The sequence below is a fragment of the Leuciscus leuciscus genome (genome assembly GCF_965113295.1).
Source record: "Leuciscus leuciscus genome assembly, chromosome: 4".
NCBI lineage: Eukaryota > Metazoa > Chordata > Actinopteri > Cypriniformes > Leuciscidae > Leuciscus > Leuciscus leuciscus.
In genome coordinates, this window is record NC_138728.1 from 15,552,024 (window position 1) to 15,569,428 (window position 17,405).

At 39.1% G+C, this 17,405-nt stretch overlaps 1 protein-coding gene across 1 annotated transcript in view; it reads right to left on the bottom strand.

Annotated features, from left to right (window-relative positions):
- Positions 1–17,405, bottom strand: part of snd1 (staphylococcal nuclease and tudor domain containing 1) — a 176,705-nt gene that overhangs the window by 53,345 nt on the left and 105,955 nt on the right. The window contains exon 17 of the mRNA XM_082167808.1: positions 4,796–4,984. Coding sequence (XP_082023934.1) covers positions 4,796–4,984 — 189 coding nt within the window. The remainder of the gene's footprint in view (positions 1–4,795; positions 4,985–17,405) is intronic.

Genomic DNA, 17,405 nt, shown 5'->3' on the forward strand with positions numbered 1-17,405 from the left:
TTATAGACCACCTCGGTCCAGACACACATGGACGACACGTGGAGGTGAGCTGCATTCACCCACAGTACAAATTTATCGAGCTTAAATGTCACTAGCAGACGGCTGCCCTTCTCAACCCCTGCGGAACCCTGTCACGAGTGTTGTAAAGCACACAAGAGCCTGGGGAGGCTATTAGAGCTCAAATCAACCCCCCGGTGACGGAATTATGCCCTAATAATACCAGAAAAGGCAGGAACAAGCAGACAAACGAGTGACCGTGGGAGCAGCGGACAAGCTCAGTGATGTTTTGAACAATGATGAGGATGATGATCTAAGGGAGGATCGTAATCAGTGGTGGGTTTTGTCCCAGTTTTCGAGAATCATGGGGCGGCCCGCCAGAGCCTGGCTGAAGTAGACCAAATGCAGATTTGAGATGACAAAGCCTTATTTCTCAACAGAAAGCTGACTTCTCTTCAGATTTGCCGCTTCATAATTAGCGTGTTGTAATTACAAGAAGGCTCTTTTAATAGCCTGTGTTGTGAAATGTGAGAATGCGGGTAGGCTCAGTGAACACTGGGTCATAAACCGCGCTCTATAATCAGCAGCCATAACTCTGTTGCCCGGCAACCAGAAGTGTTCGAAAAACTCCGTGCAGCAACTGTTTACATTTCAGAGCAGTGTTAGCGGTGACTGCACATGATGCTTTGAGGAACTTCTAAATGGATTCCCTCAATCTACAGGGAAGCTGTGTCCAAAATAAAAATGGGCAATGAAAGCACAATACTTGTGGGGATCATGGGACCCTCTTTCTGCACGCAAGTAAACAAATATAATGTAAGACTCTTTGGTTTTAGTGAAGGTTTACTAAGATGTCTCTGCTAATCAACAATGAAACTAGTGTGAAGAGATCCAAACCTAGTCTTGTGTGATGAGACTTTAGATTATAAAGTATTCTGGCCTCAAATGGCAAACTTAGATGTAATATACAGTGCCCTCCACAATTATTGAACCCCCTGGTAAATATGATCAAAATTGGCTGTAAAAAATAAATCTGCATCGATTATCCTTGTGATCTTTCATTCAAAAAATGTGAAAAATTCTAACCTTTCATTGAAGTAAAAGAATTGAAAGTGGGGGGAAATCACATTATGAAATAAATGTTTTTCTCCAAAACATGTTGGCCACAATTATTGAAACCCCTAGAATTTTTTACGAGTAAAATATCTCTGAAGTATATTCCCATTAATATTTACCTTTTTTAGTACACCAGGGTGACTAGGAACATGAAACTGTCCAGCTATGACTTCGTGTTTCACAGAAGTTTAAATATGAGGAAACACAAAGGCCAAATCCCCTTAATCATCCATCACAATGAGTAAAACCACAGAATATAGTTCTGATGCGTAACAAAAGATTGTTGAGCATCACAAACTAGAAAGTGGCTGTAAGACAATAGCTAAAGAATTGAAAATCCCCATTTTGACCATCAGGGCAATAATTAAGAAGTTATAACCAACTAAAGATGTTATGAATCTGCCAGGAAAAGGACGTGTGTCTATACTGTCTTAATGCACGGCGAGTATGAAAGTTTGAGTGGCCAAAGACTCTCCAAGGATCACAGATGGAGAATTGCAGAGATTAGTTGAGTCTTACATTGGTCAGAAAGCCTAAAAAAAAAAATTATCAAACAACCCCTACATCCCCAGATGTTGTTTGGGAGGGTTTAAAAAAAACCCTCCTCGCTCCTCCAAAAACAAACTCCAGCAAATTTAATTGTCAGACACGACTGGATCTTCAAACAACACAGGGTTCTGTGGTCAGATGAAACTAAAACAGAGCTTTTTGGCAGCAAACACACTAGATGGGTTTGGTGAACACAATGATAAAAAGTACCCCATGTGTACAATTTAATATACCATTGGATCTTTAATGTTGTGGGCATATTTTTCTGCTGGAGGTCCTGGACTTCTTGTTCAGATACATGGCATCGTGGATTCTATCAAATATCAACAGATAAAAAATCAAAACCTGACGCCTTCTGCTAGAAATCTTATAATATGCCGTGGTTGGATCTTCCATCAGGACAACGATCCAAAACAAACATCAAAATCAAAACAAAAATTAGTTGTGGAGCACAAAATGAAGCTTCTGCCATGACCTTCCCAGTCCCCTGACCTGATGAGTGGGCTGAACTGAAGAGAAGAAGCACCAACATGGATCTGGGAATCTGAAGGATCTGGAGAGATTCTGTATGGAGGAATGATCTCTGATCTCTTGTCAGTTATTCTCCAAACTCATCAGGCATTATAGAAGAAGACTCAGAGCTGTTATCTTGGCAAAAGGAGATTGCAAAAAGTATTTAATAAAAGGGTTTCAATAATTGTGGCCAACGTGTTTTGGAGAAAAACATTTATTTCATAATGTGATTTCCCCCCACTTTCATTTCTTTTACTTCAATGAAAGGTTAGAATTTTTCACATTTTTTGAATGAAAGATCACAAGGATAATCGATGCAGATTTATTTTTTACAGCCAATTTTGATCATATTTACCAGGGGGTTCAATAATTGTGGAGGGCACTGTAACTATATATATCATATCATATATCAATAATATATCTTTCAATGATTCTGTGCCAAAGACCAACAATGAAAAAGAAAAAAGTACTTTTTAATGAAACCTCACCCATTCACTTTCTGAACTGGGCACCTAAGACGACAAACATCTAACACTTCCGCATCCATCATCATCAACAACAACAACAACAAAAAGTAAACAAAAAACTTCAACACCTGGCTGTGGAGGAGGAGGTCATCAAGATAAAAGAAACGCTGCCCTCAGCTTTCCTTTTCTTCTTCTACTGGTCCTGAAGGGTTAATTATCTCCATTATTCAGTGGGGCCTGGGAATTCAAGAATGGATAGGGCCAGATCCGACAACCAGCATCTACAGTCTTTGAGAACAATGCAGCTGTCCAGTTCATGGGTGGCAACTGCATTTTCTCTCAAACACATTCACATCAGGGTGGCCTTGTACTGGCGGCCCCCTCCAGACAAACACAGGGCCAGAGAGCAGGAGACTGGGGCAGAACAAACCAACTTGTCGTCTTTGATTCACTGCCAGTGAGTCAATCCGACCCACTGGGAAAGCGACAGCACAGGAAATAAGGGTCAAACTGTGCTTTCCTCAAGGTGTCAGTGCAAAACATGCCATGCTTTGTTTACAGCGAGGTGACACTGTGGCAGAGAGGTGTGCAAGTGAGTGTGCAGATGCGAGTGCCTGTGCCTGTGTGTATATCCAAGGGAGTGTAAACAAGCAAGATTGACTTTTTAAGCCAGACAGATGTTCAATCAGAAGGGAAGATCTATGTATGCACATTTCATATTGGTCGCCATTTTCACAGGGGATGGAAGCCGATAACACTGCATTTGAAAGAAAGATGTGGCTATATGTTTTGGGACTTTGTGCAATATTTTGTAGAGGCGAGAGTTAGCGATATGAGAGAGATGAAAAAAATGATAGATTTGACAAGGAAGACAGAAACAGGCTCTTCATCGCCTTGGGCCGTAGATCATTTTGCTATCAGCACGGAGCCACTCTCTCTCACCAAATGAGGGATAGAGGACAGAAGAAAGAAGTGCTTGGAGTTTTGTTTGTCCACCAGAGCTTTTGCTTTCCGTTTCGGCCATAATGAAAATGAAGAGAGAGATTGAGATCAGGAATGAAGAGGGTTTCATCAATCAAAGCTTAGTGGGGAGAAGAGAACAAAACTGATAGTGCCAAAGACATAGCCCTGTGGCACCCCCTGAGCTACATACTCATTCCTGTGCCTTTTGTCCAGCTCCCACAGTTATTCGATGTCTGGTGTCCATTTGTTCTACCTGAACTAATGCAACATGACAACAGATTTGTGTATTCTCTTTGTTCACATATACACTGGATGACAGGCTCTGGCCACAGCTCTAGGAGCTCAAGGCATGCTGGGCAGAAAAGAGATATTTATTACCAGAGTGGAGCTGGAAGATATATGGAATAATAAGCAATGAATCTCTTTGCTAGTCAGATGCAGGCAGGATACATCAGAATTTCTGATCGTGACTGAGTGAAGACTGAAGATCCATTCCAAAACCTAGTGGGCAGCCCTGCTTTGTATTGTCTACATAGGCAGATAACCCTCTACGGGGCAACATTCTTAATGAAATGGAAACTCGTAAAGGATTGATTTGAAACAGTCTGTGGTGCACATAGATTCCAAAATTGATTCCAACCGGATCTGTTGTTAGCATGTTGCTAATCTAACATCTGATACTCTAAACATAGAAGAAAAAAAAAAAAAAAAAAAAAAAAAAAAAAAACATGTAGCACATGAATATTGGGTAAAATACTATCAATATCAATATCATTCAGTCTTTGAAAATAAATACATTTATAACCATTTAGTCTTGTCCACAACTGTGCTTTTTGCAATGCATTCTGGGGTTGCCCTCAATGACAAAATATTGATTTGAACCTTTCTGATGTTAAAGTAGATAGTAGCTGAATGTGTAAGCCTTTTGTTTAAGAATATAAATAGCTGACTGGAATGTTGCCAAAATGGCCGTAGTGTGAACTGGTTTGCCTTAAAAGGGTTCTGGTGCTGCCTTATATATGGGCCAAAAGAAGGTATCTTAAAAGACAACATAACACTGCTGTCTGCCTACTATGTTTGCACAGGTTGTGTGCCAGAAGAGCGCCAATGATGCTTTAAAACGCTGCTTAGGTGGTTTTGGAACAGAGCCCGAGTCTGCATGAGAGATTCTGGAATTCCACCAAACTCACCTTCTCTTTCCTCTGTCTGGCGGTTTCCTCCACAGATATCAGACTCTTGTAGTAGGAGCTTCTCTCAGCAGTGAAGTGGACCTTTGACAGGGCGTTCTCCACCAGAGCCACGGAGAGATTCACGCCCTCGATATGAAGCCAGCCAATAAAGTTCCCTGCTTTATCCATGCTCTCCACCTCCACTTCCACCTAGGAAAAATAAGACAAAAAGGCAAAAGAGTGAGTTAATGTACTATATCTGGGATTAGCTGAGATTCCATTACTGTGGCGGCAGAGAAAGTGACTTTGTCTTAAATAGACAGATCACTGGAGGAGACCGAGCTATCTATTGATCGTCCAGACGGCTCGTTCTTCAGGCAACTTAGGGGGCCTTCAGCATACCCCCACTCAATCTCATACACTCACACACACTTCCTGTCCCTGACATCACTGCTGGGCACGTCTTTCTCGCACAATTAAACGTGAGGTCGAGATTCAGCCTGGCGCTAACCTGCCTGACATTCTCAATTAAAGCGGTGACACCAGGGAACACACACCACTAATATATTACATTTGTCTCCGAGCACTGAGGCTGTTTATTGGCTAGTGATCAAAGACAGCAGGAAAGGACAAAAAGAGTGCATTTCAAAGAAAGACAGAATGAAAGAGAGAAGGAAAGATGGGGGGGGGGGGTATCATTTTAAATATTAACCAATTACTAAGAGAAAATATGCAAGGATGAATTCTCGAACTGCTTCTTCACACCTAAAACACAGAGCAAGAAAACAACACTGCGACGCATCAAGATTTTGGTGACGTCTCAGAAAATCTAAAAGCTCTAATCAAAGCAACCTAGTGACAATGTCTTGTTAATTAAAATGATTATAGTGAGCTCGATTGCTTAAGAAACTAGATCTTTGCATTTTCTGAAGAAAATTATGTTAGGGTCTTGTGAGTGGTTGCAAAGCAGTTGCTAAGGTGTTCAGAATACTTTTTTTGTGTTACTATGCAATGGCTGCCAAGTGTTGCATTGTGGTTGCTAGGGTGTTCTGAATGCCATCTTGCGTGTTAGTATGCAGTCGCTAGGGTGTTTTGAGTGGTTTCTAAGCATTGCTAGGTGGCTACTAACGTGTTCTGATATTTTTCAAAACATTACCACGCTGTTATCATGGCAATGTGGGTGGTTTCTAAGTGTTTCTAGGTGGTTGCTATGTCTCTGTAACTCTGATTTCTAGATGTTTCCACTGTTTTAATGTCTGATACGATCAGATACCTTCCAGCAAACCTCATGAAAAGTTTAGGGATGACTTGGGGATGCACCAAACTTCAATACTAAAATTTAAAAGGCTGTCTCAGCAAGCACCACTGAAAATGTACGCCCCCAAATAATCGGCGTTTTCCATCAGAAAAGCAACATCCACATTGTGTAAGTGTGTGTTGCTGAAATAGGTTTGTGAGAAACAGGCAGGTGTTGTGAAGAGACACTCCAAGAGTCAAACGATTAAGAGTGCGGTTGCTCAGCCAGGAAGTCCCTTGGGAAATCTGCTGGGAATTACTTTGGAGACAGAGGCTGCATACGCAGGGAGAGTAAAAGCTTTTTAATGAGGGCATAATCGGCACTTTGATTAAACACAAGAATGACAACCAACCTCACATTATGGGGACAAACAACTAGCCTCCCACTCTGGCCCTGGTTGGCGGCAAACTAATTCTCTACACACAAAAGGTAATGGCTCCAGCCGGGTTCATGCTCAGAATGTTCCGGTAATCTTGGTTGGCCTTAGCCAGAGGGCTAAATGTATTTGGTCTGGCACAGCCAGCTTTACGCACCCAGTGTACTTTGCTGTTAGAACAGAGTGCAGAGTTGATCAGAGTGAACCAGTCTAGTAAACAGGTTCATTAGTAATGATCTGATGATGTTAAACCAGAGTTTTGTAATTAAATGATGCTGGTTTATAGTGGGGGGGCTGCCAGGGAGTTGCTCTGGATTTTCTGAGGTGCTCTGGGTAGTTTTAGCATGTTTCTGTGAGGTTGATAGCATGATTTTTGATGGCTGCTAAGTGGATACTTACTGTTAAATGCACCCACGATCAAATTTCAATTACATTTGGTCCATAACATACATGCTTTAGATTTCAGAGACTGTTTTGCACAGAAGATGAGTCTCTCAGATAGAGATCATAGACTGGGCGGCTCTCTGCTAGCCTCCTGCGTTATATAATCAAGTCTTTAGATGGGAGTGCTGTCTTCCTCAATGTCAGACAAGGGGGTTTTAGACATGCTTTGGCAGCACATGCTGCAGGATAGTCCACAATTCTCTCTTTAGTGTGTCTGTTTAATCTGTCCACCAGCTCTAATGCATCCTAGTCATCAACATCACATGATGCTTTATTCCCATGACAGTTAAACCTTCAGAGACCCATGAATAACTATTCACAATGTGTTTATTTTATCATTAAATGTGTTTTAGGAAGTGATTCATTATAAAAACCTTTAATAATAATAATAAAAAAAGTATATAGACAACTGAATAAGCCTTTCTCTTGAAATTGAAAATTTCAGGGCATGCAAGCATTTTTTCAAAATGTCAAACACTTACTATAATAATAGATAGATAACAATAAATAAATTTGTTACAAAAGTGTTATGTATTGTCACATAGCTAGTGCCTTTTGGTGTGACTTTAACAAGCTGTGGAAGTGAATACACATTTTTCCCACCAAAACTGTTAAAATTAGGTAATATTAATAGCCTTTACACAACTGTTGCAATTCTGCTACACATGGTCTCTGAGGCTTAAAGTTATTTGTGAGGGAGAGAGTGAGTAAGAGAGAAAAGCATATGGTCTTTATCTTGGTAAATAGATTTAAAATCTCCAGCTTATTCAAATACAAGGTCAAACTCAACGTACTCGCCTGCAATTCGGAGAAAACGCCAAATGTTTCATGTAAAGCTTTAATAAAGCAATATACAATTACATGAGCTTAATCTGAATGGCCCCAAAACCAAAAGATTAATATCTTTGCGGTATTCTTTCCTGGCACAACACCATGACTCATACACACAAAGACAACATGGATAAACAGAGAAAAAATTTTCAGTGTGATCAGGGAGCCGCAGAGAAGCTTTCCACAGGGATCATATAAAATATATCACAGATGATTTTCAAACGCCTATATTGATGGCTCGAGCTTTCGTTCATCCAGTGCGGTGCATTACCGCATTTGCAGTACTAATTTACCATCATAAAGTAACTCTGGAGTCAGCCATGCTGAAAGATTGGACAGTTAGTGTGACGTTTCGGTCATAATTGGCAAGGGACGCTAAACCCCACTTGTATACTCTTAGCAATCACAACTATGTTGAGTTTGTTATGAGGAAAATGGCAGCATTGGGTTCCAAGTAAATAGCTAGCCATTTAAATAGATGCTAGCCATTTAAATGTAATTTTAAACATCTAGAAAAGCAACCTGTTTACTATTTGAAAAAAAAAAATGACACCAAACTTGAGCAAAAAGAGTCTGCCCACCCTACATAGGCAACAGACTTAATGAGCAGAAATGTTACTGTATTATAAAACAGTGAATGGACATGATGGACATGCTAGCAGCTATTTGCTAAAAATATGTGTTTTAGTGCGAAGATGTGAAACACTTCTTTTTCCCCCTCATTAAAACACTAACACAAACTCAATAACGGACCCTAGAGTGAAATTGGGTGTGTGACAGACTGTAGGTGGATGGCCACGTGTTTTGCTGGGTGCCCACACTGATCGATGCATTGAACATCCGCTCATCCTACACAGAAACAGGAAAACACCAGCATGGTAAGAGCAGGCGGAGTCTCAGATAGCTGGCCCAGATGGCTCCCAGCGGAGGTTTCCAGAGCCACTATGGCTCCCTGTGGATGGAGCGTTTGAGCCAACATGGCTCCCGCTGGATCACAAATGGCTTCTGCAAGTGTGAAAAATGCCGCACAGAGGAGAAACATTAAAACAGAGAGAGATTGATTTCCAGTGCGGCTCGCTTTTAGAGGAAAAATGGGCCCTTCCCACTTCAGATGGGTCACGGTGAGGGATCATATTAAATTTAAGAGCTGATGGTCACAAGAAAGGATGACGATACAGCAAAGACTCATAACAGATAGATAAATCTGCATTAATTTAAAGCTTCAACCTGCTTAACCTTGCCTGAGAGCATCCCTACAATTGATATACAGAATCCCCAAACAGTAAACACACTCCCGGAGTAATATACACACTCTCAGGACCCGTGCTTTTAATCACCGGAAAGCCCTTCACAGACTTTAAATCTTATTTTATGGCATGGACCAATTACAGAAGGCGTCTCTCTCTTGCTCTGTAACTCAAAGCCCAACATGAAGACCAGGAAGGATATCCTGACATGACTGTGCTACTATAGCCCATTAAGTCTTTTTGAAAACAGGTGACATACAGGATTTAACACTAATTTGTGACATTCATTTGCATATGTAAGCAGCACATGCCTCCTTTCATTTTCATTAAATAATAACAACTAATTATGAATAAAGTGTCCTGCTGTGAAGGTACTTTAATACCTGCTGTGAAAGACGGAAGGCATCTGACACATAATGGGTAGATTTTGAGTACAAGAAGTCTTGAGTACAAGATTGAGAACTCTTCAAAAAATGCTGTTAGGGATAGGGAGAGTCAATAATAGTAATAATAAAAATAAATGATTATTATGACTGATAGTAATATAGAACCAGAAAACTGTCCCGATGTCCATTATGACATGACTATTAAGATCGCTTTAAGCTGAAATCAGGAGAGAAATCCAGTGTTGACGTCAGAAGAAGTGTGTGTGAAACATTAATACAAACCGTAAAATATTAAAACAGTTTTATGCTGCTATTAGAAGGCATCTGTATAACAAAAACTCCTCTCACTCAACTAAGTGTTTCAAACACTTCATTTATTGGCTCACACAGACTGAGAAAACAGTGTGCTTTGTGGGTAGAAGAATGTGCAGTTTTATTTATGCGAGTGTGTGATGGTCAATGAAGGTGAACTTTCCCGGGTGTGCAGTAGCTTAGCTCACACATGACAAACTCGTGGGGTGAGAGGTGGAGAATGTGTGTATCTGTGTGTGTGTATTGATTAAGCTTCAGGGCACATACATCAGTGTCACAGTCATGCTGTCTGAACACAATTTCTCAAACATGGGACCCATTATGAGCATGGAAAACACATGACAGGCGGCCCATCACAAACACACACACACACACACACATCCAGCTCAATGAAACCTTTTTCCAATTGCCACTTTTAACTGATAACTGACGCAACAAGTTATCCATTTCAATCCGCCATCCATTTCAACTCAAATCTCAATATGTAAAATTAAAATATCTCTTGCTCTCTTTCATGCGAAATTGTCTAAATTATGGATCATTTAAAAGGGCCAAAGTAGATAGCTTACACCCCGTGAAAGCAGCTGCAATCAGGACGGACATGTTTTCAACAGTCGAGCTGAGAATCAATGAGATTTGGTCCGGAGAGACAAACGTGAGAAAAATATATTAATCGGAAAACTAATGTGGGTTTCTTAGGCCACTATGGGCATTGTGGCCCTGCAGACTACAAAAGCTACCTTACTTTTCTTTTCCCACTAAACTCACAAGTTTATTTAATCTAGTTGTGATTGATTGAGTCAGTGACTTATTTCCTTAAAGTGATGAACAAACTGGAAATGTCAATTTAAACATTGATTGAAATGATATGAAGATTACTTTTGCTAGCTGTGACTAATTTCATAGCTACAATTGTATGCATTCAATATACACCCCACAAATATTTTCAAATAAATAAACAGTTAGTGGCAAAATTGTATTTTATTTAATTATGGTTCAGTTTGTCCATGGCCATGGGAACAACATCTATATATAAAATGGATTTAAAAAGTAGCAAAAATAAAAGATGAAAGCATGACACATTTTCCAAAGCAGTTCAACTGTGACTTTCATATAACAAAAAGGAAGAATTTTTTTTTAATCTGGGGCATAAAAGTGCCTGTAGTTGAGGAAACAGCCGAATGCAGAACTCAACACTAGTGACCACCAGTGTAGTGTAGTGTAGTGTAGTGTAGTGTAGTGTAGTGTAGTGTAGTGTAGTGTAGTGTAGTGTAGTGTAGTGTAGTGTAGTGTAGTGTAGTGTGTTCCCCTGTTCAGGGGGAAATTGCCTCATCGGTGCCAGGATCGTCTGAAGTTCCAGCTGTGTGTTGTGTTAACACTTATTACATTTGTTGACCGAACTACTGTGAGGTTCCAGTTCCACTATGTGAAGACTGCTGTTATGAGGACAAAACTGTGTGTGTGTGTGTGTGTGTGTGTGTTTGGGTGAATGACTTTAATATTTACAGCTAAAACACAGTAAAAAGAAAACACAGATGTTGCAAGGCGGCTTTTACTCAAGCACGAGACCTCAGGCACAGAGCAATCCCTTTAACCAGCCACTGCCACGAGAAAAACAAACATGCATAAACACACCTCACATGCAACATCTTAGTCATGCTAAAACCATGAAAGAACATGTGAAACAATATTAAAGGTAGGGTAGGTAGGATTTTTCTAAAACATTTTTTTTCAAATTTGTTTAAACTGTCTTTATATACCAATACATAATTAAAATGTAAGTGCTCTGAAAAAGAGAGTATAAAAATCGAGTGACTGTAGACCTTTTAATCTGCAATAAACACAGCTCATTATTTCCATCCGGGACGAAATAATTGATTGGTTTGGGCGACTGTCACTCACTCTCGCAACCATGGCTACCACCACTGTTGCTACAAGATCTGCCCATATGCGCGCCGCGCGCACCCGTTTGATTTGAGGAGTGCAAGAGAGGCGCGAAACCTACGAAGAGTAAAATGATGGCAGATAAAGAGCATTCAAAATTCAAAGCACCTGCATATGCAGTCAGCGAAGGCAAACAAGGCAAAAACTACTTCCTCGGACCCTGGCTGTCCTCGAACCGACGATGCGGTAGGCTTGTCTCCGGAGTGTAATGTTAGTCCTCATCAGATTCAACAATGTTTTCATCATGGAAACTCTTACATGCAAAACACCGTAGCCTATTATGAATCTTACACGAAATTCACCTTCATCACAGTGTAACTGATGGTAATGGAAAAACGTGTATCAATGCAAACTGTTTTTAGCTTTGCCTTATAAATATAGCTCGTTACCTATAGCCTAAATATAGCTCGTTACCGAATCAAACTAAATATATTTTAAACTTTACCAGTATCGATATGCTAGCTTGATAGCGAGTAGCCTACTAAAAGCCATCTTATTTGTTTATATTTATAGTGATAAAGTTAGGTATTTTATTACATGTGATTCTGACATGATGTCACTGCATGCACTGCGCTCCTTCCTCTCACTCGTCTCAGGTAAATAAATGCGTCTTCCAGCTGAGCCTGAGCGTTTGGCGTCGCACGTTCATGTGTTTTGGGGGCGTGGCTTTGGAAGGAGCCCAGAAGGGAGGGGTGGAGTGAATGGAAATAATGAGCTGTGTTTATTGCAGATTAAAAGGTCTACAGATACTCGATTTTTATACTCTCTTTTTCAGAGTACTTGCATTTTAATTATGTATTGGTATATAAAGACAGTTTAAACAAATTTTGAATGTTTTTTCTTTTTTTAGAAAAATCCTACCTACCCTGCCTTTAAAAGGTAGGGTAGGCAATTGCAGAGAGGCTAGCTGTCTGTCTGCAACCCTGCATAGCTTACTGAACACGCTGATGACGTGTGCAGGGTACGCGGAGGTATGGAAATATAAGTTGACAGGCAGGTAGGACATTGCATCATATCGGACCGAATGCAATGATTGGACGAAGATTTTTTGGTCCTGAGACTTCCACAGAAGATGCATGTTTTAACATTTAGACCACTTCTATTATTGATTGTCATCAGGATGTGAATAGTGTTTCAACCAGTATAACAAAACAAGTGTTTATAAAACAAATTGCCTACCCTACCTTTAAGTGAGGCACACAGCATAGAGTTCAGAGGTGGCACTTAACCTTGTGTAACCATAGCAACCACATCAAATTATAGCACCGTGTGGTGCCATCTGTGAGGTAAATGCATAACAGGAAGGACAGTCAGCCAGAACAGGAAGCAGATACACCAGATGGCCCCCAAGGTACAGTTTGTAATATATAGTGCTTAAGATGCTCCGAAATACCTGGATCAGCACACAAATCCATATATTATTAGTTACCTTCTGTTGTTTTTATTTAAAACTAAATATAGACCCAATACTAACCCTAGCACTTAATTGCACTTTTTTTTTTTGAAGATAGAAAAAACATTTATTTACTATAAACAAAATAGTAATAATTGGACATGTATATTAATTAAATGAATACAATTCCTAGCACAAAAAAACCCCCCAAAAAAACACTGAAATGTATAGAATAATTTTTTTTTTTTAAATCTCATTAATTTATCGTCATTACCACTGCCAAACTAATACTATATTTAATTATTGGCCCTACCACTAAAGGAACACTACACACATAGAATTTTGAAAATCGTGAATATTTTAATTATTTATTATTAAGAACTAAACAATACATTCATATTTATTAATATTTAACAACAACAAGTTAAGGTTTTTCAGAACTTCTTGGGAAAATGTAGCCCTCAAACTACAGCTAAGTATTACAATATCTACCCCTCATACATCCTTGTCCAGAATGAACAAGTCTCAATTTAATCTTTTGCAGCAGAATTTGTTTGTTGTATCCGCTTCATTCCCATTGTGTAATGTTTACTTAAACACATACTGTGCATAAAAAGTGAATACACACAGACCTCTGGTACAACAGTGAAAACCCCCGAGGTTTCAGGCTAAATCCATGAAATGGATCAGCCCCTTCCAAATAAATAATGGATCGAAACACTAATGGTGGAGGATCTATTTTGGAATGCAAAATATACAGTTAATAGGCCTTTTAATCAAAAGAAAGCCTCATAAAACAGTAGAAAAATAGAGTAATACTATAGAAGCAAAGATTAAACAAGGAAGGTTCTTTTTAACACAGCTTAAATTAAATGGATCAATCTAAGGCCAACTTGTGAGGGTCCATTGATTGAGAGTGAGAGCTCTGTTAAACCTCTTTGAAAAAGGAAAGCAGAATTAATACATCAGTAAGAGACCCCTATAGACACTTCCGCCCATCAGACTGACAGGAAGCTGGCAGAGAATGTTTGATTATTGCTATAGGTTCCAACTCGCAGTCACGTAACTGGCTGAAGTTAAAGAGGGAGCAATGCTGTAATGCATTGTGTGTGTGAGTCTACTGTCCTCAAATTTAGTGCTGACCCAAAAGGTCCAATACTGCACTAAATAAAGTGTTTCAGTGGGACAGTCAATGAATTGAGACAGCAGCAAGAGTAAAACTCACATAGAGAGGAAGAAATGAGGAGAGTTAATAAACTCCAAAGGTCAAAGGTCAGTTTATTTTGAGTGAATGGAAGTGTGTAAACTGGGTCAATTACAGTAAAAAGTAGACACTGTTGTATTAAAAAAAATGCAAGTTTTAAAGTTAAACTTACAGCTGCACATCCTGTGAATGCTGTCAATTCCACAGCCCAACTGCATCTTAAAAGGGACAATCTATGAGGGGTTTTTTAACCATAACACCTTACTCATTTATCTTGGTTTAAAATATTTCTGACATCCTAATTCAGCAACTTTTTATTTGTATACAAACTTTATATTTGTATTACACTTTCACTCACAGTGTCATTATTAACAAACTATAAAAATCGATAATTGAAATAGAGCTGAAATAAAATAAAATATAAGGTGATTTAACTTATGCTAAAAAAAAACATTTATTTCCGTTAGTTTCTAATTTTTGTTTAAATTGAAGTACTAAATTAAATTACTAAAGCTAAATAGAAATACGTAAACTAAAAATGCCAAAAGCACATACAATTATTAAACTAAAATTGAAATGAAATCTGGAAATATACAAATACTAATTAAAAACAAATGCAATAGTATATAAATAATACACTGATTACTGATAGAGAATGTTGAAGAAAATTAGCCCATAACTTAAATCAATGATTAATATTGAAAACCTATTATTGAAAAAAATTCTGTTTTAGAAAAAAAAAAAAAACATATCCTCTATAGATTAAAAAACTAATAAACTATTAAAAACTAAAATAAATGAGATGATAAAAATGATCAAACTAAATAAAATAGACTTCTCAAACTCGAAAAAAGGTGTGTGCAAGAGCAGACTGACTCATGTCATCAGCTGTTTCAGTCAATAGAACACAGTGCTGTGTGGCGTCAATGAAGACGATCTCTGTACATTAGCTTGATTCACACATCTCAAACTCCTGACATAGAAGGGAAAGTTGTGCATGTGTGTGAGTGTCTTTCAAAAACAGGGCTTATTATTTGGACGTTTGATCAGATGCACCAACAGCACTCAAGTGCAACTTTTCCAGTCTCCACATTACCTGAAAAATCAGAACGAGGTCCGTAGCAATTTCTTAAATAACGTGAACAAAGCCAAGAAACCATATGAAGTTAACAAAGGTAAAGGATGTTTCGCCACTAAATGAATTGGAAAACTAGATGGAAGTAGATGTGGTAATTAAGTAGACATAAGGGGGTGATTTTGTGAAGAAAGCAGAAAGTAGCAAAAAGCTTAATTATCTGTATTACTTAATACTTTAATATGAAACATCATGCTGAAGGGTGAAAACAAATAACCGGGAACGCTGGTAAAAGATATGGAAATAACATCAATTTTAAGTGCAGATGTTGGCGGCGACGTTAAAGTCTCTCCCAAATGGTGTCCATTTAAAGTCTGCCAGTGCGGCTGCATTTTGAACAGTTTGCATTAAGCAGCTTTAGTACTACACACACAAATCCTGACACACACTCATGCAAACACTTAACGAATGGTGCAAGTTTGAAATTGTGTGAGTGGCGGCACTTGCTCTTGTAAGAGCATTTATATGCCTGCATGCACTGTACACGCAAATCCTGCCAGTGTGTGTTTGCACGCGTGCATTTGCTTAAGAGGGAGCGCATGGATGTTTTAAAGGCATATGAAGCCTTTATTCTAATGCCTCTCATGGCCTCTGTGGGAACAGGTCAATATTTAGTCGATGGGACTCGTGGAGCTGTGGTGGTCCCCTCTAAACGACCTACATGGCTTTATGGAGCAATCAATCCTGAAAGGACCCTACGACACAAGCTCTTCCCGCCGGTCTCATCACAAAGATAACAGTCAGAACATCTGAAGTACCTTCGCAACCTGCTGCGGTTCCTCTGGTGTCAAAATATCTTAAGACCAGCGTCTTTTTTTTCTTCAAGACATTCATAAGAACCCTCAAGACGAGCCCAGCAGATCTCATCTGAAATCCCTAACGTCCAGCTGGAAGACACATGAGGTCACATCATAATAAAAGTGTTTCTATCGTATCCTCCCTTAAGCTTGTCAATCTCCTCACGGCACATAACAAAGACCAGCGGGGGAAGGTGGAGAAATCAATACCCCTGATCCCTCTCAACAGGGTACATTCACTGCTCTCTTCACGACAGGAGCTGAGCAGCAAACTTGGCTGGCGAAAAGTATCACGTGACTTGTGCAAATGATCTTTGTATCTATGGTTACGGCTCAAGCTGAGGTGATCAAAGGGATCCGTGGTGTGAAAGAATGTTAACAGGGGCAGTGGATAACATTTTTAAATGATTTTTCGTTGGACAACTTTGGGATAATGAATGAGAGCGTGAGAAGTCACAGAGCGTGAATGGAGACATTCGATTGGATGAAGGGATACCAGAGGAAGCCAGAACAATTGAGTGAGCTTCTGGATGGACTCTAACAGCCTGGTTGTTAAAATCATTGGCGGCAATAACTGCAATCCATCTCTTTCACAGCTGCCCTTGTGCCCTGATCAATGAGTATTGAGCTACATCTGTAATATTGCTAACATTAGACATTATTTCCTTTCCGGAGAGGACGGATCAAGACTGAATAGATAGACATTTGTATTGGTGGATGTTTTCGACCGGGATGGTTTACTTAGCAAAGATCAATTGCACTTTGATACTTGATATAAATACTTTTTTTTTGTCAAATACCCATTCAAATGATCAAACATGGAGATCAAAGTTTTCAAATAAATGCTTTTGAACTTTCTACTTACAGAATCCTTAAAAAAAAAAAGTATCACAGTTTCCACAAAAATATTAAGCAGCACAACATCAACTTCATTGAAGTTTCTTCAACATCGATAATTGTTTCTTGAGCACCAAATTGCTAACGCTGAAGACTGACGTTATGGCTGTTGAAAATTTAGCTTCGCCATCACAGGAATAAATTACATTTTACAATATATGAAAATAGATAGAAAAAAGAAATGAATAGAAATATTTTCATAGAAATGTTAAAATAGAAATTGAAGTTTTAATTGTCATAATATTTCACAATATTGCTGTGTTTTATTAAATAAATACAGCCTTGGTAAACATAAGATAAAAAAAAAAGTACCGGCCCCAAACTTTTGAGTGGCAGTGATTAAAATTAGGGTCTGCAGTCACGTTGTG